Source organism: Rissa tridactyla, chromosome 3 (assembly GCF_028500815.1).
Source record: "Rissa tridactyla isolate bRisTri1 chromosome 3, bRisTri1.patW.cur.20221130, whole genome shotgun sequence".
NCBI lineage: Eukaryota > Metazoa > Chordata > Aves > Charadriiformes > Laridae > Rissa > Rissa tridactyla.
Window position 1 is genome coordinate 60,841,146 of NC_071468.1, and position 16,701 is coordinate 60,857,846.

General features: G+C 41.6%; 1 protein-coding gene across 1 annotated transcript in view; it reads right to left on the bottom strand.

Moving 5' to 3' along the window:
* Positions 1-6,806: 6,806 nt before the first annotated feature.
* AIG1 (androgen induced 1) overlaps positions 6,807-16,701 on the bottom strand; it is a 126,478-nt gene continuing 116,583 nt past the window's right edge. Inside the window, exons 5-6 of the mRNA XM_054197073.1 lie at positions 10,634-10,797; positions 6,807-7,487 (exon numbers count right to left, since the gene is read on the bottom strand). Coding sequence (XP_054053048.1) covers positions 7,450-7,487; positions 10,634-10,797 — 202 coding nt within the window. The 3' untranslated portion in view covers positions 6,807-7,449. The remainder of the gene's footprint in view (positions 7,488-10,633; positions 10,798-16,701) is intronic.

Genomic DNA, 16,701 nt, shown 5'->3' on the forward strand with positions numbered 1-16,701 from the left:
TATATATATATATATATGCGCCTCTAACTATGCCTATCCCACCCAATGGTTCTGACATTAAAAGTATGACAATTTACTGTCACATGCCTGCGTATTTTTTCCTCAGACCAGAGATGTTACGCGCTGTGCTGTCCTTGGCATGGATGCCTATGGCACTATTTCTACGTAAGGCTTCACCTCAGTAGCTCCTTCTCCAAGGGAAGGGCTCAAAATCCTGCATAATTCTTCATCCTCGGCAGAGAGGGGCCAAAACACACCTTGACTGAGTGCTTCTCTCTGGACTGGAGATGCACCCAGCTGTAGGCTACACATAAGTGAGGTCATTTTTCTAACCAGGTTTATCTTCTCTTGGTTTTCTTCTTTCTTACACAGCTCTGCAGAGCTGCTTCACGAGCAACACTGCAAAATGTTGCTGTTGGGTGGCAGAAGCTGCCACTGTCAGTGTCAAGGGATAATGGTCTGTGCCTTTGTATAACAGTCTGCTGGAGGCAAGTCACCTTCAGATGGTGACAGGTTTTTTTGTATCTTTTTGCCCACCCGCATTCCTGTCCTCCCCACCACTCCACTTCAAGTTTTAGGGTCACTGTACAAAGCTTTGGTACCTTACCTTCCCCAGGAAGGGTGAATGTAATTAAGTTGCGGTCAGTATCGCTTAATGGTTCAGCTGGGATGATGCCTGCAATGAGCTCCTGAGCTTCACCCAGGTTTGAAAGCCCCTCCCTGCCTCCGTGTACACCACAGCTGCTCATTCCAAGAAATAGCCATTCAAGAAATTTCTTCTTTGTAATTTGTCCCATGGTGACTCTTGGCCAGACTGTGTACAGATAGCTGAGGTCCTCCATTATCATAATTTTTGCTGGCTCTCTAAGTGTTGTGTGCTTAATTGCCTCCTCCTAGTCTATGACTAATAACACTCCTGTTCTGTTAAGCCACCTCTAGAGAAAATGGTTTGCAGCTTAATACCAGTAGCAGAGGAGGGGTGGCCTCCCCCTCTTCTATCCCGTTGCATCTGTCAGGTGTAAACTTAGAAGCCAAATTGGGAACCATTATTAAATAAGAACAACTTATTTTATTTTACATAGTAAATAAGCTAAGACGATTCTATGTAGAGAGCTAGCCCGGCGCTGGCCTGCCTGCAAAATTAAACATCCAGAAATGCAGCACTGCAGAGTAGTGCAGCCGCAGATTGTCCCTATTGCTACCGGCAGGATGGCCAGCAGCTCACCAGTTTATGCCCCGGGGCAAAGTGGGAGCACAAGCAGCTGCCAGTTTGGAGTTACGGTGGAATTACTGCCCGTATCAAGAATGACACCTTTTACAGTGCCGGATTTCTTTCCACGTTAAACAAGTAACTGCCATTTAACATCTGTCATTATTTGTTTCTGCAAAAGATCATGTGTGTCCATGCGTATAGGTGTTTGTGGGTATATATATATCTCTCTGCATGCATGTGTGTGTTTATGTACACAATATACATACAGTGGGGACTATCTGCATATTAAAAAAGCAAAGAGATACTATGTCCTAGTACTGACTGTACCATACCAATCTCTATATTTAGAATGCACACTGCGGAGGTACTTCTCCCGCCTAATTGTAGACGTTTGCTTTTTAATACACAAGCTATATATAAAATGCTGAACTCGGACACTATGACTAGCTACAATACAAATTATATGAAAAAGATGCCATTTGACTTCTGTCTCATTTTACACAGGTCTAAGGAACAGCAGATACCTCCTCCAGTGGGCCACAAAGTCTGTGGCCTACCTTTCAAATTTCCGTACTGGCATTTATTGTGTTGAGGTTCAAATCCCTCTACAGCTGTGGTCTGAACAAGAAAAGGGCACTTAAGGGAGTAAGACTACAACTTGCTCTTCTGGGCTACATTAAAATCCATTGATTTCCATCTGTTACTTGAACAAAACAGAGTGCATTTTTGATAAAAATAAAATTGCTTATTTTGGAGAACATACGTTAAATATATTTGATGCTTATGGTCTGTAAATTGGATGGTTCTGTTCTTCTTAGAGTTACTTAATAATACAAGTAAGAGGAAGTCGCTATGCTCAGAAGACCTATTTTCTGCTCTAAGAAGACCTATTTTCACTCCAAGCACAAAAAGCTCTTTTGTTACGTCATTAGAAGCAGTACAGAAAGCGTCCCACCTGCAAGTCCACTTCCCCCCTCATTCAGCATAGCCCCTGTGCTGAAAAGCACCTGAGTACAGCATGCACCCAAGTACCTTTTTCTAAACACATGTCAAGAGCTAGACGTTTTTACTTTCCAGGCTAATTTCATTTCCCCTTTGCTCCTCTTGTTTCAAAAAGAGGAGAGACCTTCGCCGCTGCTTTTTTTTTTTTTTTTTTTTTTCCCCTGGGATTTCTGCAATAGTCAAACCCCAGGTTTAATATTGCAGCCAGACACATTGAAGACACCTGCACTTTTACAACACATGCGAACACGCTGGGCCAAACGTATATAATAAAACTCCCAGGCTTCTTTCCCTCCCTGCAACACCTGTGACCCCAGTTTAAGTGGCTGGCCACAGCGCCACGAGAAGCTTTGAGGCACAGGAGCAGAGCAGAGCGGCTGGGATACCCTGGCAGAGATGACCTCTTCTACTAGGATGCACTACGCTTTGATTAGGAGCTTTCTTTTGCGGCTGCAGAGGGAAAACACCTGCCGCCAACATTTGCCCCTGCTCACATGAAAGGCGGGTGCATTAAAAGACAGGATTAGTAGCACAACTTCTCCAACGCTACATTCAGAGGCGACCTCACCTACACATCTCCTACTGCTCGCTCCTTTAGTCCCAGAGCAGGAACACCAAACCTACCTCAGTGATGCTAACCTCAGGCTGATGGTCTCTTCAGGACTATACTTTAACTCAAGTTTTAGATTATAAATCCTTTCAGTGTTCAGTCTAACTGCATCCGAGTCTTCAAAGGCTACCAAAGTGCGTATCGGAGGCCTGCAGACTGATCAATCTTTACAGAAAATAAAAAGAGAAGAAGAAATTGTTGTTAGGATCTGAAATAGTCTTTGAATAGCAAACTCAATAGGAAAAATGAACTAAGAAGCGTATGCCTTATACACTGTCATTACAAACTGCCACATGGGAGCCTGCAGAATGGTTAGCCATTTTTCACTCTACTCACAGTGTCCAAGTGGCTCTGACGTGCACTGGTGCTAATTTAGCTAATATTACTCATGTGGGCAGAGAAGCAACGAAACAACTTAAAATTAGGGAAAATATTTGTCATTTTCCTTTAAAATAAGGCAACAGTTGCTACAGAGAGATAGCAAACTATGGTTTTATTGCACACAAGCTAAATCACAGACTAAAATAATTTCATTGTGAAATTGTGGCAAAAGTTTGCAAATTATGGCACCCCTTTATAACAGACTGTTATGGGAACACTGCGTATATGTTTCGGGGTGGCTAAACGCGTGCAGAAAGTGAGGATGAGATTTCTAAAGCCAAATAGGGAATACAGTCGTATTGAAATTCATGGCAACTCTGTGGCTACACTTTCCAACCAGCCTTAAAAAAAATCCCCCCTTTTTTGTGTTCTATACTAAGTCAAGAGAGTATTATTAAGATTGCAGTGTCAGGCATTCAGGAGTGAGGTAATGTCAGAATTAAGGCCGTCTGTTCAACCTTAATTTGGCCCCTTGTGAGTATGAATTATGCTAGTGCCTTTAATTAGATGATCACACAATATTTTTTCCTATGCCTCATTCATAACGCATGATGGATGGTGCTCACACTGAATGATGAAACTGTATTTTGTTTTTGCCTTGTGGTCCAAGGTGTGGCAGCCTGCCTTATTTACTGCACACTATATTCTTCTCTGACAACAAAACTAACGATTCCTTCAGAGTTTTCTATGTGGTTTATCATTACAGCTATGACATACTCAACAAACATTACTAATTTAATTTTACTGCAGTCCTCAAGGGAAAAGCTAGAGTTTTATTCATGTAGTTTATCCATCTAGAACCTATTTTCGTTGCTCAGGTTTTCATCAAAGCTTTGCTTCCTTCATATTTGGTCTAGGCAGCTTTATTTGCATCAGCTTTGGGGAGGTATCGACACTACATGGGAACCAAAGTTGGCATCCCCATTCTGGTGCGTATCTTGGGTGGCCTGGAGAAGGTCCACACATGTCCACAGATCAGGGATGGTTAGGAAAATCCTCTTCAGACACAAGTTAGGTCATTCTCAAAGTTGATAAACACTTTGGAGAATTACCTGTGCACTACAGGGAAGCGCAAGCGTATTTTTTCTAAAACTTTGACAAAGATTAATACTTTCCTCATAAATTCAGAAGTGTTACTAACATAAGTGCTATCCTTCTTACAAAGACCCAGTTCCACAGCAAGAAAAAAGTAGAGAGAAGTTTTCCAGACACGATTTTTTTTTTTTTTCATAGAATTGCACTTGGAAATAGATGACTTGTTCTGACAAAAAGTTTTCCACCAAAAAAATAGTTCCCCCAAGAGAAATACCTTTCAGGGACAATTTCAGCCAAGATGGTTGAAATTTGGCAAGCTTACAAGTGACTTTTACTTTAGTCATCATTCATCCATCATCTTTCTTAAGAATGATGGATTGTGTAATTCTAAAGGGAATGAACACAGTCTAGAAGAGTGCTCTCTGGGTACACAGGCCCCTAAGTTATTTATATCATGGTTCATACATCATAGGCTGGATTTAATGCTCTAAAATGTTTTTGACTTTAAATACAATGATTCAAAGCTCATAGGCGGTGGAGAACTTTTTGAGATCTGAGAAGACAAATTGAGTTCAAACCTTTTCGGAATACTATAAATTTCCTCAAACCAAATAAAACCCACCACATTTTGTGTCACATATATTCCCAACCTCAGGGGCTTAGCGGAGATCTAGGCTTGGTAGTCGATTTTTTTGAGGTGCTGAATATTAACAAGTTCACAGATATGCGGGAATGACAATTTTTAGTGTCCCTGTGCTGTACCTCTGAAAGTGAGTCTTCTTTCGCTTGGACACCCACCTATGGATTCAGCTATGCAATTGTGATCTCTGCTGTTTCTGTTCTCTTTATAATCTTGCTACATTTCCAGTATCACCTAAAGTGACATGGTACTAGAAGAAAAACATATCCCGAGCAGGTGCAAAACTCACTGAGAAAGAAGCAGCCGGTTTTTGAGATCTCAGCCATTCAGTGGTGCAATATATACGGGAGAGACGTTCAGAGCGTGCTGTAGCACAATCTGTACAGCTGTGTGGCATTTTGGCATTTCTTATTTAACACGCTCTTTCCATCAGAATGGATTCTTGAATTCAGTGAAGGAAGCAATCCCCGTGAAATACAAAAATCGCAAAAATGTCCTAGGCTTAACAGCAGAGCACGAGTTATGCTGATGTTCTTCAAACGACAAGTCAACAGGGTTGGTGCTTTGGGCTTCCCACCCTAAGCCGCAGTTGATAATCTCCCACAATGCGATGTCTGTCACGGCTGCTGCTGTTGGACAGTACAGCCAGACTCCTCAGCACATTCATTGTTCACCAGTACTTCCATGTGCTCCCACAGCTTTCAGAAGCAGTGACTTTTAACAGTTCCTAGCTCAGTAAATATGACTGAAGCCATCTTTTCTTTCCCCCCTGAGTTTTGAAAGCCTGTTGCGAATAACAGACATCTTACCGCCTCCAATGACAACTATCTGTTTCAATCAAGCCCTAGTTATCTGTGAACAGAGTAACCATACTGCGGTGTTACTGTGCATGTGTAATACACAGCTCAGGTCCAGTGGAACATAATATTGAGATGCAAGGACACACGGCTACAGCTAATTTGCTTCCAAATTCTGCTGGTTTTGTGTATCCTGTCCTCTCCCTCTGTGGGACCATCAGGGGAGCTCCTTCTTCCTGATCTGGCCACTTATTTCCCTGAACTTTGTAGAAACTTGCCTAGCTTAGAGATCTTTGCAACTATGATCAATGAGTTAAAAATTATTGAGAGGACAGACAGTCACAAAGACAGTATCATCACAGAAGCCTCATTTTTGCAGGAAACCAACCAAAAAGAACATTGTTGAACTTGTACACCGTTTCCTACGATAGTGTGTGCATAAATACAGGCACATTTAAAAAAACACTACGGAGGCATGTCATGACTTGCATGAGATCAATTTACCCCCGAACTGTTCCAGAGCAGAAACATGGTTAAATCATATTAGAACACTGCAGAAATACCTTTAATAAAAATCACACATTAACATTATACATCTTTGAAGTGTTCTGCATGTGTTAAAATAAATACATCTAAATATGCTAATGAATAAATATGGGATGTGAATACCAAGACATTTGGATCTGAGAGTTACTTTTTTTATAAATAATTTCTTGCTGAAAATGATTCCACTCACTTTAATTCTAGACAATGTTTCTGCCTTCTGGAGATCCTTCCTGATTGTACGATAATTAAACAGAATCCTGTCAAGTTTAACCGATCGCTCGTATTTTGCAACTGAATTCCTAATACAAACTGGCAGACATTTAACTTTAAACATTTGCTTACGTGCCTTCCTGAAGTAAGGCTTAAATGCTCTCTCTGGTACAACACTTATGGCTCAGCCCACCTATTGAGAACTTACAACTTGAATATGCAGGATCACGTTTTGTCCTAGGAAAATAAGAAGAAAAATCCTCATGTAGAAATAATACCATCTACAGCTGATACTGGAAAACCTGAAAATGTATCACTTAAAGGCCATCAATCCATCCAGAATTTCAAGAATCAGCATGAAGAAACAGAAACGCAGGGATAATTTGATCTTTATTTAGGCCTATTTAAGAAAAGTTCCGTCATATTCAGGTAGTCTAACACTGCAAATAAGATTTTACTGGACCGATAAAATTATTAACATCACTGATTTAAGGCAGCTGTTACATAGTGTTACATTAATATTTCAGTCAGATTGAATTCTTCTTCAGATACATTCATGCAATTAACTTCTATTGTATTTTTACACTGTACTTCGAAATATATAGGATTGGTTTGTTTCCCCATATTAGACCTATCTGGTTAAGCTTTTCTCAAACCATACAGAGAATGGACTCATTGTTCTTCTTGGTGGAAATGAAAAGATTTAATGACTTAATGATTTAATGACTTATTTGACGCAAGAAACGCACGTTGAGAATGCTGCGGAGATAAATATACATCTTATATGTGTATGTCACATGCAAGCATGGAGAAATAGGAATGGAGGTTGAAACATTATTACTATTCTTAGCTAAAATCATTTTCCCTCCATATAAAACCCAAAAATATCCTTGCACCGAGCAGAGGGCCCATTAAACTTCCTCCTTTCCAAAAGGTTCCTCTCCATGCCAACCTCTGTTGGGGATGAGAAATCTTCCATGGAGCCATAAACAACCCTCCACGTTGCCTCTGTTGTTCAGTCCAATTTCGGCTTTTCTTTTCCTTCTTCAATACCTGAAAACATATGGAGAACAGCTTTTAAAAATCTCTCAATTAATAAAAATGAAGAGTTTACTTAGAGAGGTTCTTCTAATGCGTTAATCTTTCTTTTCCTCCTATTGCTGTTGTTTCTCCCCTACTTGCTCACACGCTCTTGCATGTGTTACCTCACCTGCTGTGAACGAAAAGAGCATTGGCACACCTGATGGCAGCGGTTGTCCAGTAACGAACTGCACAACCCTCCCTCCCTCCAGACCATTTTCAAATCAGCCTAACCCCCTGCCGCACGCTCAGCCTTTGACTGCTGCAGGGGTCTGGGAACAGTTGGTTCCCTCACCTCCTCTGCTTACCGACGAGCAAATTAAAGTAGATCTTATTATAGCTGAAGCTAAGCAGCCGACTTTATTTCAAAGTTTTTTAAACTGTGTTTCAGAATTCAGTAACTTCTAACGCCCCACCCCCCCATTTCAACATTGGAGTTTTAAATATTTGCAAGCACATCTCCCTTTTTGGAGAGTACACGAATGAAGAATCTATTACTGTTGATAGGGTGCCTCTCTCTTCGTATTAACGACCATGTCTTTCAGTACTATCAGGAGGGCTGAGTGGAGTGTCGGGCTCCTTAAAGAACTTATCCTTGCTGCAGGACTTGTCTCTTTTCTATGCTGAGCAAAGTCTGGGCTGGGCAGCAGATTTTGTTTTTTCTGGCAATGAAAACATTCAGCTATTTCATGTGCCTGTTCCTGGACAATGAATTACTATTGGTATCTGACACAAGTATTGTTCTTCTGACTAAGCCCTCTCCGCCAGACATCTCAAATACAAATATTTCTTTTGGAGGTTTTCAGGCCTGCTGCATGCCGCAAAAGAAAGACTTCTAAGGACTGAAGGCAAAAGAGAAGCAATGTTTGAGAACCCTGAGAGGAAAATCCAGTCACAAGTAAGATCACCTGCTAATGCAATATACGCATACATGGTAAGTACACCAAAAGTCACTTCAAACGCACAGTTAATTAATTCCAATCCGGGAAACAATTAAGACCCATCTGCAGTTAGAGAGCACAACTGCAGAGCTGCCTTGCTGAAAGAAGCAACACGGAAACAAATGGCCCTGCGCATTCCCAGCAGCCCAAGTACAATGGCCCTGGGTGTTGCTGGCAAACCAACGTAATGGAAAAGCCACAGTTGAAGGTTTAACAACCAAAACAAGAGGCCGGGTCCAAAAGATTACAGTGGGTTTACAGGGCTGCTCCAGAGCCAATCTTGAGTCTTCTGCTTTCTGCTGGAAGGAACTTTTCCAATAGCTTTAAATGAGCTGTTTTATTTGCCTTTTTAAAAGAGCCTCTTTCCTTTCTTCTGAAGCACTCTGCTGCAGATGCATCGAATAGTTTGGCAGGAATGCAGATACCCTCAAAACTGTGGACAGACACTGGCTTGTACAAAGGGCAAATTTTTCCTTGCCTACCATGTTTGTGGTTTAACTTGGAAAAACTAACTGCAAATCATTTTGTCAGTAGTGAGGTTTTATTTAATGCATCTCCAGAGGAAAAGGAAAAAAACTCCAAACCCAAACAACCCCCTCTCACCCCAGAAATCTTCTCATGGCAGACTGCTTTAATTTGCAAGCTTACTGCTCAAAAGCCCCTTTTAAATGTACAGTTTTCAAATAATATTTTCCCAAGTCTCGCATGGGGACAGACTGGCATTGTTTTACATCTCTGCTGTTTGTGGCGTGCCTGCCATACGCTTCAGGTTAGGTTTACTGAAAAGTATTTCAAGCACGGCAAATCAGCAGGTGACGCATGGCATTTTCTGGTTTGCAAGTGCTTGAGCCACTAAGGAATTTGGACCAATAGTCTTTAACCAAATCAAGAAATGGTGGAGAGGATAATAAGGCCATGGTGAACACTGGAAGAGGCTGGAAGAATGACTCAACTGACGTTAGCTCCTCTAGGGTGGAGGGCCACAAGAACCAGGGATTTTGTTATACGTACTGTGGAATAGCGAGGGAGATTTTCCACCATTTACTTATTCACGGAACTTTGTAAGAACGTGTGATTTTTCACCACATTATTATTCTTCATACAGGACTTAGGTCTCAAGTGAAATTATTCCTTGCGTCTGCCTTTTTTGGGAACTTCTTTCCTGAATTAACTCAAATAAGTTAAATAGATGTGAATGTGACATCAAACTGAGAACTGAAAACCAGACTAGAGCAAAACCAAACAGACACTTTATATTCAGGTGCTAATATCAGTAAACGGCAAGTAAAACTGCTTTGAGCTGCTGGCGCTAGGTTCTACCTAGTACCGGAGGACTTGTTAAAAGAGATTTGTGCGTGCAATAAACTACTCTGTGAATTTACAGTGTATTAACCAGTGCACACTAGGTTTCCCAAAAGGGGATACAAGCTGTTCACACGGTCCCAGCGCTTTATGGGCCCAATGAATGTAATGACAGAATTCCCACCGGAGCATGGATTTCACTCCAGTTGTGATCTGCCACTGCGGCTACTATGAATGTTGTTTGCGCATTTCAGGCAATTTGATAAATGAAAAACATCTTTCATAGATTAAAGAAACCTACTTTTAATCTCGTGTTTGTCTTATTTTCCCTTTTCCTCCACTCAGCAATGGGTGGTGTAGGCAGGGCAGATGACGTAGAGTCTGCACGGTTATATTTACCCTGCACTCAGGTGGTCTTTCCCTCTTAATATTTTACATGAACATATTCATTTTCCTTGAGTAATTTATAAGCAGAAAAGACCTTATTCCTGAAAATACTAATAGAATATATTTTGATTTCTAAGTCTAAGCTTACCATTAATGGCATTCCCACAGAATGATACTTTATTCTAGCTGCATTTAATGGGTTCATCATCTAATAAGTGGGTTGTAAACCAAGTGGGCTGTAAACCTCTCAGGTAATTGCCAACAGTTCTTAAATTAGTATTGAAAGTTATAAAAAAGAATACATATTCATTGCTCATCATGCTCTCCAGCAGCCATTCCATTCATCCATCTGCTTTTAAGAGAAAGCAAGACGTTTCAGTGTCATCCTCCTTTGTTTTAGTCAGCTTAAATCCTTCTCGACTTTCAGGGGAGCATACTCAAGTTCCAATGGCGTATTTCATGAGTTAGTATTCCTAAAACAATACTCACATTTTTGGGTATCCCAGATGTAGTTGTTCAGGACCTCTCCCACCAAGTAGAATATGTTAATTATTATGGTAACAGCTGCAAAAAAGATTATTTTGACACTTGGGCTGAGGTGCTCAAGAAGCGGGTACACCCAAACTCCTGTAACGTGGTGAATCCAGCACACCCTGAAACAAAACAAAAATAACAAGCACTGACTCTCACAGCCCTGTTTTTCAAAAGTAGCTGGGGCTATAGGCTTAGCTACTGTAACCTGAACAGCAATTATTTGAAAGAACTGCAAGTTGCAATTGAACTGGAGCACTTGGGTAACATCCACCCAGAACAGACATCATAACTGATTTCCCACATTCTTACTGCTTTGTTTTAAATTTAATATGAGCAGTCGGACAGTTTTCATGTTCTGACATAGGTAGGTATTTCCTTGCTGCATTTATATTTATGAGGAATACACACCCCTTTCATTTCGTGCGGTAGCATAGAAATTGCAGTACCCTCTGTTCCAAACAGGTTCTCTATCCAAAGAGCATTCCGGGTTCTCCAAGCTCTCCTACACAGCCCAACACTCTGCTTTCTGCAGCGTTCTTCTTTCATTTTGTACATGTTTGTGTGTTTCTGCTGCTTCTCCTTGCCACGCCTGGCAAGTGTGTCAGTTTTTGGGTTTTCTCTTTGAGAAAATAATTTCTCTAGCACCTGTGTTTTAGCTTGCTCCTCCTCTTCTTTCAGTTACCTGGTATCATTTGGGAGTTTAATAATTTTTTTCTAGGTAGGATAAACGTTTTAAAAGAAAAAAGAAAAAAGAAACCACTTCATCAGTGAAATTCTGCCCAGTTCCACATTCAGTATACAGTAAAGGAAAAGGAATGATGGTGGTTTGCCGGTGACACAGAGATTTTTAGCGTTCAGCAAAAGTGGAGATTGTTGGTATGCTAACCCAAGAGACAGGGTGTCAGCTTTACTGCAAGGCAGCCTGAAGAAGCACTCCAGGTATGTGGTTTCGCTGTGTGTGACTGCAATGGACACCTGTACCCTCTGTGTGACTGTAATGGACACCTGTACCCTCTGAAGGGACAGCTTTTGCATTTAGATCTGATGTGATGGGTGGTGAAGTCAGAGGGAGCAGAGTGAGTCCACACATTCCAGTAGGCAGAAGCTAGGAAAGGCAAATGCTGCCAAACAACTGAGCAAACATCACGGAGGCAAACCGGGAAAAGCACTCAGTGGAGACAGGCTGGAGCCCGTGAGCTGCTGAGTTCTCTTCAGGAATGTAAATCTCTTCCTTTCTGACCCCGCAATTTGAGAGAGAAGCTCACAGTGAAGCACAGCCGAGAGAAGACTCAGCAGCTGCACAGACTATTGTTGATGGGGATTTCCATGTCCATATGATTTGCTTCACTTGCTGATACTTGTATTTGTTCAAGGAAGACTTTCGATCACTAGATCAACAGTCATAAGCTCCTGAAGGGCCGAGACACACAAGTCCATCCAAAACTGTTACCGTAAATGCCTGTCACACATAGAGTACTGAATCCCTGTTTTACGACTCTCCATCACCCTGGAAATGTACATGGTTGTCATAGCTTCCCACCCCCTTAGAAAAGCTTTTATTACAGCCAAACCCTTAACAGTTGGACACTTCATGTAGGAATTTACGTGTGTCAGTAAATTAATCTGCATCATCTAAATGCAGATTAAAAACCCTTTCTCCAAATGAGTTCACATATGGAAAATGATCTCTATACTCTACAGTTCTTTTCCACAACATTCTCCTGTGCCAGAATTAACCTGACAAGATAAAGGTATCTGTGATACAATAAAGAGTTCCTGTGTAACCCATGATAACAGGGGATACCATATTCCTCTTGATCGAAGAAAAAGATGGGACAGATGGGTAGAATCACAGAATCACAGAATGGTAGGGGTTGGAAGGGACCTCTGGAGATCATCTAGTCCAACTCCCCTGCCAAAGCAAGTTCAGGTAATGGGATGTCCTCTACACCCAGGTTGGCTTAGCAGGGAGCGTCTATTATTGCCTGACATTTTTCAGCCTCATTTGCTTTTGATTTATGATCATGATGTGAAAAACAAGCTCCAAGGAAAAAGCTTGACAAATCATCCAGTGCTTCTTTTTCACTTCTTTTCTGTGGTGTGATGAAACTGCCCAGCACTATAAAGCACCTTTACAAAGGGAATTTTCAAGGGACCTTCTAAACTGCACCTACACAGCCAACTTCATGAATCAAGTAGAACAGGCACTTACTAGAATGCATTTATGCTGGAAAGAGGAAGTATTTTCTAAATCCAACCAATGAGTCACTGATGAGCTCCTGAATGTCAGCGATCTCCGGTTAGTTCAGAGTCTCTGAGTACAGCTCATGCACTCTGCTCTCTGCCGCCCAGCACAGGAGCCCATTCATTGCTCGGTGATGCTGCTCGTGCATTCAGCATAGCTCCTGTATGCCTGGCCCTGGTGCCACCACGTCGTAGGAACTCATACTTTGAGCACAAGAGGTACCGAGTACCACTCGGGAGACAGTGGTCACAAACCCACCTGATCAGCTGCCCTCATCTTCCTTAAAATGAGCTGTACCACGCCGCTCGCAACATTGGGATGGAGGAATATTAGCCTTCTCTCCACTGAGCAGTGACACGCTGGCTGTTCCTGCATTGTCTGTACCACAAGCGGGAGCAGCAAAAGGATGGCTGCTGCCATGGAAACCTCACCTGATGGCCTTTCTTAGCGGGTTCGTTCCTGCTATCTCGATGCCGCACAATAAAGGGCTGATCAACCCTAGGCATAAAGCTTCCACACAAGATTGCTGATTACTAATGTTAATGAATGCCTTCAATGTTGCAATTCTAGTACTCATTATTCCTGTCCAACCTCATTATTAGATAAGCACAGGGGAGCATGCATTAAGATTTACTTAGGAGTGCAAATCTAGATCCAATTTAAGACCCTGCTATTGAACAGGTATAAAAAATGGGTCGTTTAGATAAAAATAAATCAAGGAGAAAAAGTTTAAGCTCAAACTGGACCGGCTACTTTGAAAAGATAAAATTAACTTGAAACCCCCTGGTTTTTTGTTCCGTGGCAGCTGATGTAGACATTACCATGTGTTTTCAAAGATGAATGTGTTACAGGTCATTGAGCTCATTTAGCCATTTGTTAGAACTGGTAAGAAAAGAAGGAATGGGAATATTCACACATTGTATTCAAATTAAAATGTCTGTTAAAAAAAAGCGGTGATTTTCGGAAATTTTCAACCAGCTGGTCTAGAATCAGAAAAAGCTATTTGAAAACACACAATATTGCTTCTTTTTAAAAAATCTGTCAAAATTTTGACTTTGTGGCTGTTTTTCACTTCTGGTATACAATAGATTTTGTGTATCTCTCCTATCAAAGTAATCAGGAGGAAATGAAAACTATGCAGAAAAGATGCATGTACCTTTATTCTTTGACTATAGATGTTTTGTTAATGAAGAAAAGTAACTACAAACACCGTGGGAACCTTGTGGTTTATGTGTGCTCTACCCGTTGCTTTGAGCAATGCAGCTATTACAACAGCATGTGTGAAATGTTGTCCTGGTACAAGCAAGCTCAACAGATGGATGTAATGGTAGATATAACCACAACACCCAAAAGGTTTGGCAATGGGAGCCATGTTACAGAAAATAGTTGCTCCTTCACGATGACTGCTCTCAGCTACAGGAATCTGAATGCACCTGCAGAGGCATCACAGCTTGGTGGCACGTTGTGGTCTCAACTCTGAGAGTCTCCACCTGTTTCCTGCCCAAGTTGAGTCCTTCAGTGAAATCTGCAGCCAAACAACAATCAATACTACGTGTTCGTGAAACAGGAACTACTAGACGAGGGGCTGTGTAACTTTTCAAGAGCAGTGAATAAGAGGACACAGAATAATAATGCATGTCATAAAATGGCTGAAGAGGTCCCAATGTTCTTCCTCATAACAGAAGCAGCACTTCAACAGAACTCAGAGACAAGAAATTCAAATCCAATAAAGGAAATACCTTTCTGCCTGATACCTACTTAACCTCTGGAATGCTCTACCCTATCTCTCAGTGATATGTCAAGATATTAAAAAAAGTTTTGCAGTCTGTAAGTTTGGAAGTCTACTTGGTCTACTCCTCTTCTCTGGGCTGTATCATGCAACTGCACCAAGTTTCTGAAGTCAGAAAACTGTACAAGCAATAAGAATGTGTACAGTTATGCTTTAGTTCCAAGAGTACAAGGTATATAAACCATCAAGGCTGAAGGATCCAGGCCCTTATAGGCTGGTTATTCCAAAATGGTCTGATAAATCTTCTCCTGAAGCACCTGACATCTCTAGCTACAGCTAGAGCCTGGATACATGACTACTCTGATCTACTATGGCAGTTCCTTTCTGGTTCTTGCAGCAGCAAATCCTTTCCCATATCTTCTGTGCTGCTCAGGTTCACGGTGACTGGCAGAAAGGAAGGCTGAATCTTTGGTCCCAAGCAAATCCTAGGCCAGTTTCTGTTGTGGCTACCCTTTACCAAACAGCAGAATATGGGCATTTTCTTTGCTTTTATTTCATGATCTTTCCTAGCATCACTCTTCCTTTTCCACAGAAAGTGAGAACTTTACCCAGAACTATTAAATTGTGGAATGTCTCCCAAAGGAGGTGACAGGCTCACAGCAGCTGAGTCATTCAAAACTTGAACGAACAAATCATTTGTGGTTATAGAGTAGGGACCAACCCTGTGCTTTCAGAGGCAGGAGCACAATGACCCACACTAAATCTGTTCTACTTTTTGTTTGTAATACTGACTGAAGTAATGCGAGGCACATTTTCATAAATCCTCATGATTTCTCTTCTTTTTTCCCCCACCAAAACATAGGACAGCTTGTTTTGTATCTAATCAGAATTGTTAAGTTCTCAGCCACATTAAGATGCTGGGCTCCTTATAACGCCAGACAAGCAGGTGTAAGTCACCTACACTAAGAATGTTTAGAAATTTTAAATACCGAAAAATATGTTCAATGAACAGTTATCAGTTAGGAAAGAAAAGCAATCCACATGGTCCAGTTTCTTACGCTGGATTCTTCTCCATTGATCTGAGTGGTGCTGAACAATACGTGGGTCATAGGACCGTGCTACTGGTATGGAGTGGCTTATGCAGCCAGAAGAAGACAAGTCCTGGAAAACTGCAGCTGCAAATAATGTCACATACAAAAAATACTCAGCATGATATGGTGCTGGCATCCTCCGGATGAACAAAGCCTAACAGAAATTTGTGTTTATGTACAGGTAGCTAGAATGACAGAAACTCCACAGATTCACCGCAAGGTGCTGTCATCTTTGGAAGTCATCTATTTTGATAAATAATATTTCATCTTAAATATAGTAATGGTTGCTATGCCTTCTTGAGCTATATTTTAAGGAGCTGCACAAGCGAGAATGTATTATCCATGCATGTCATCTGTGATTGTACTGTTGCTTTGACTGAAACATTTGAGGATGTGGAGGTGGAGGGGAGCCGGAATGTAACAGTCCATAATGGCTATGTCAGACCTAACAAGCTGAGGATCCATACAGCCTTCTCTCGCTTGAAAGCATTTCTGCTCTCCCACCCTCCTTCTGGGTCAGGTACAGGGGATGCTAATCTTCTTCTAACCTATTTCTGCTGCTTCTACTTCTTCCTACTCTTTCCTTTTCTGAGTAGGTCTGGCTCCAACTCTTTTCTCCTCCTCTGCATTGTCTCATCTATCACCCACCTCTCCATCAGCCTTCCACTTCGATCGCAAAGCCTGTCTCTCTCTCCCCCTCCCAGCTTTTCCCACTTACTTGCATGATTTCAGCTTTCAAGCTGCTGACATGTGAGCTGCACATTTCCTTACCCACTCCTCTCTTAACCCATAGTTCTACTTCACCTCTTTGACTTGCCTCAAGGACTTTTCACTTGGTTTTCCCCAGCCACTGATTCCTCCCATCTCTATTGAACTTCTGTCCCCAGCGCTCGCTTCCAAAAGCACTCATGACGCCCCCTCTACATACAGACCCTCAGCACATCCTAGCACAGCCAGG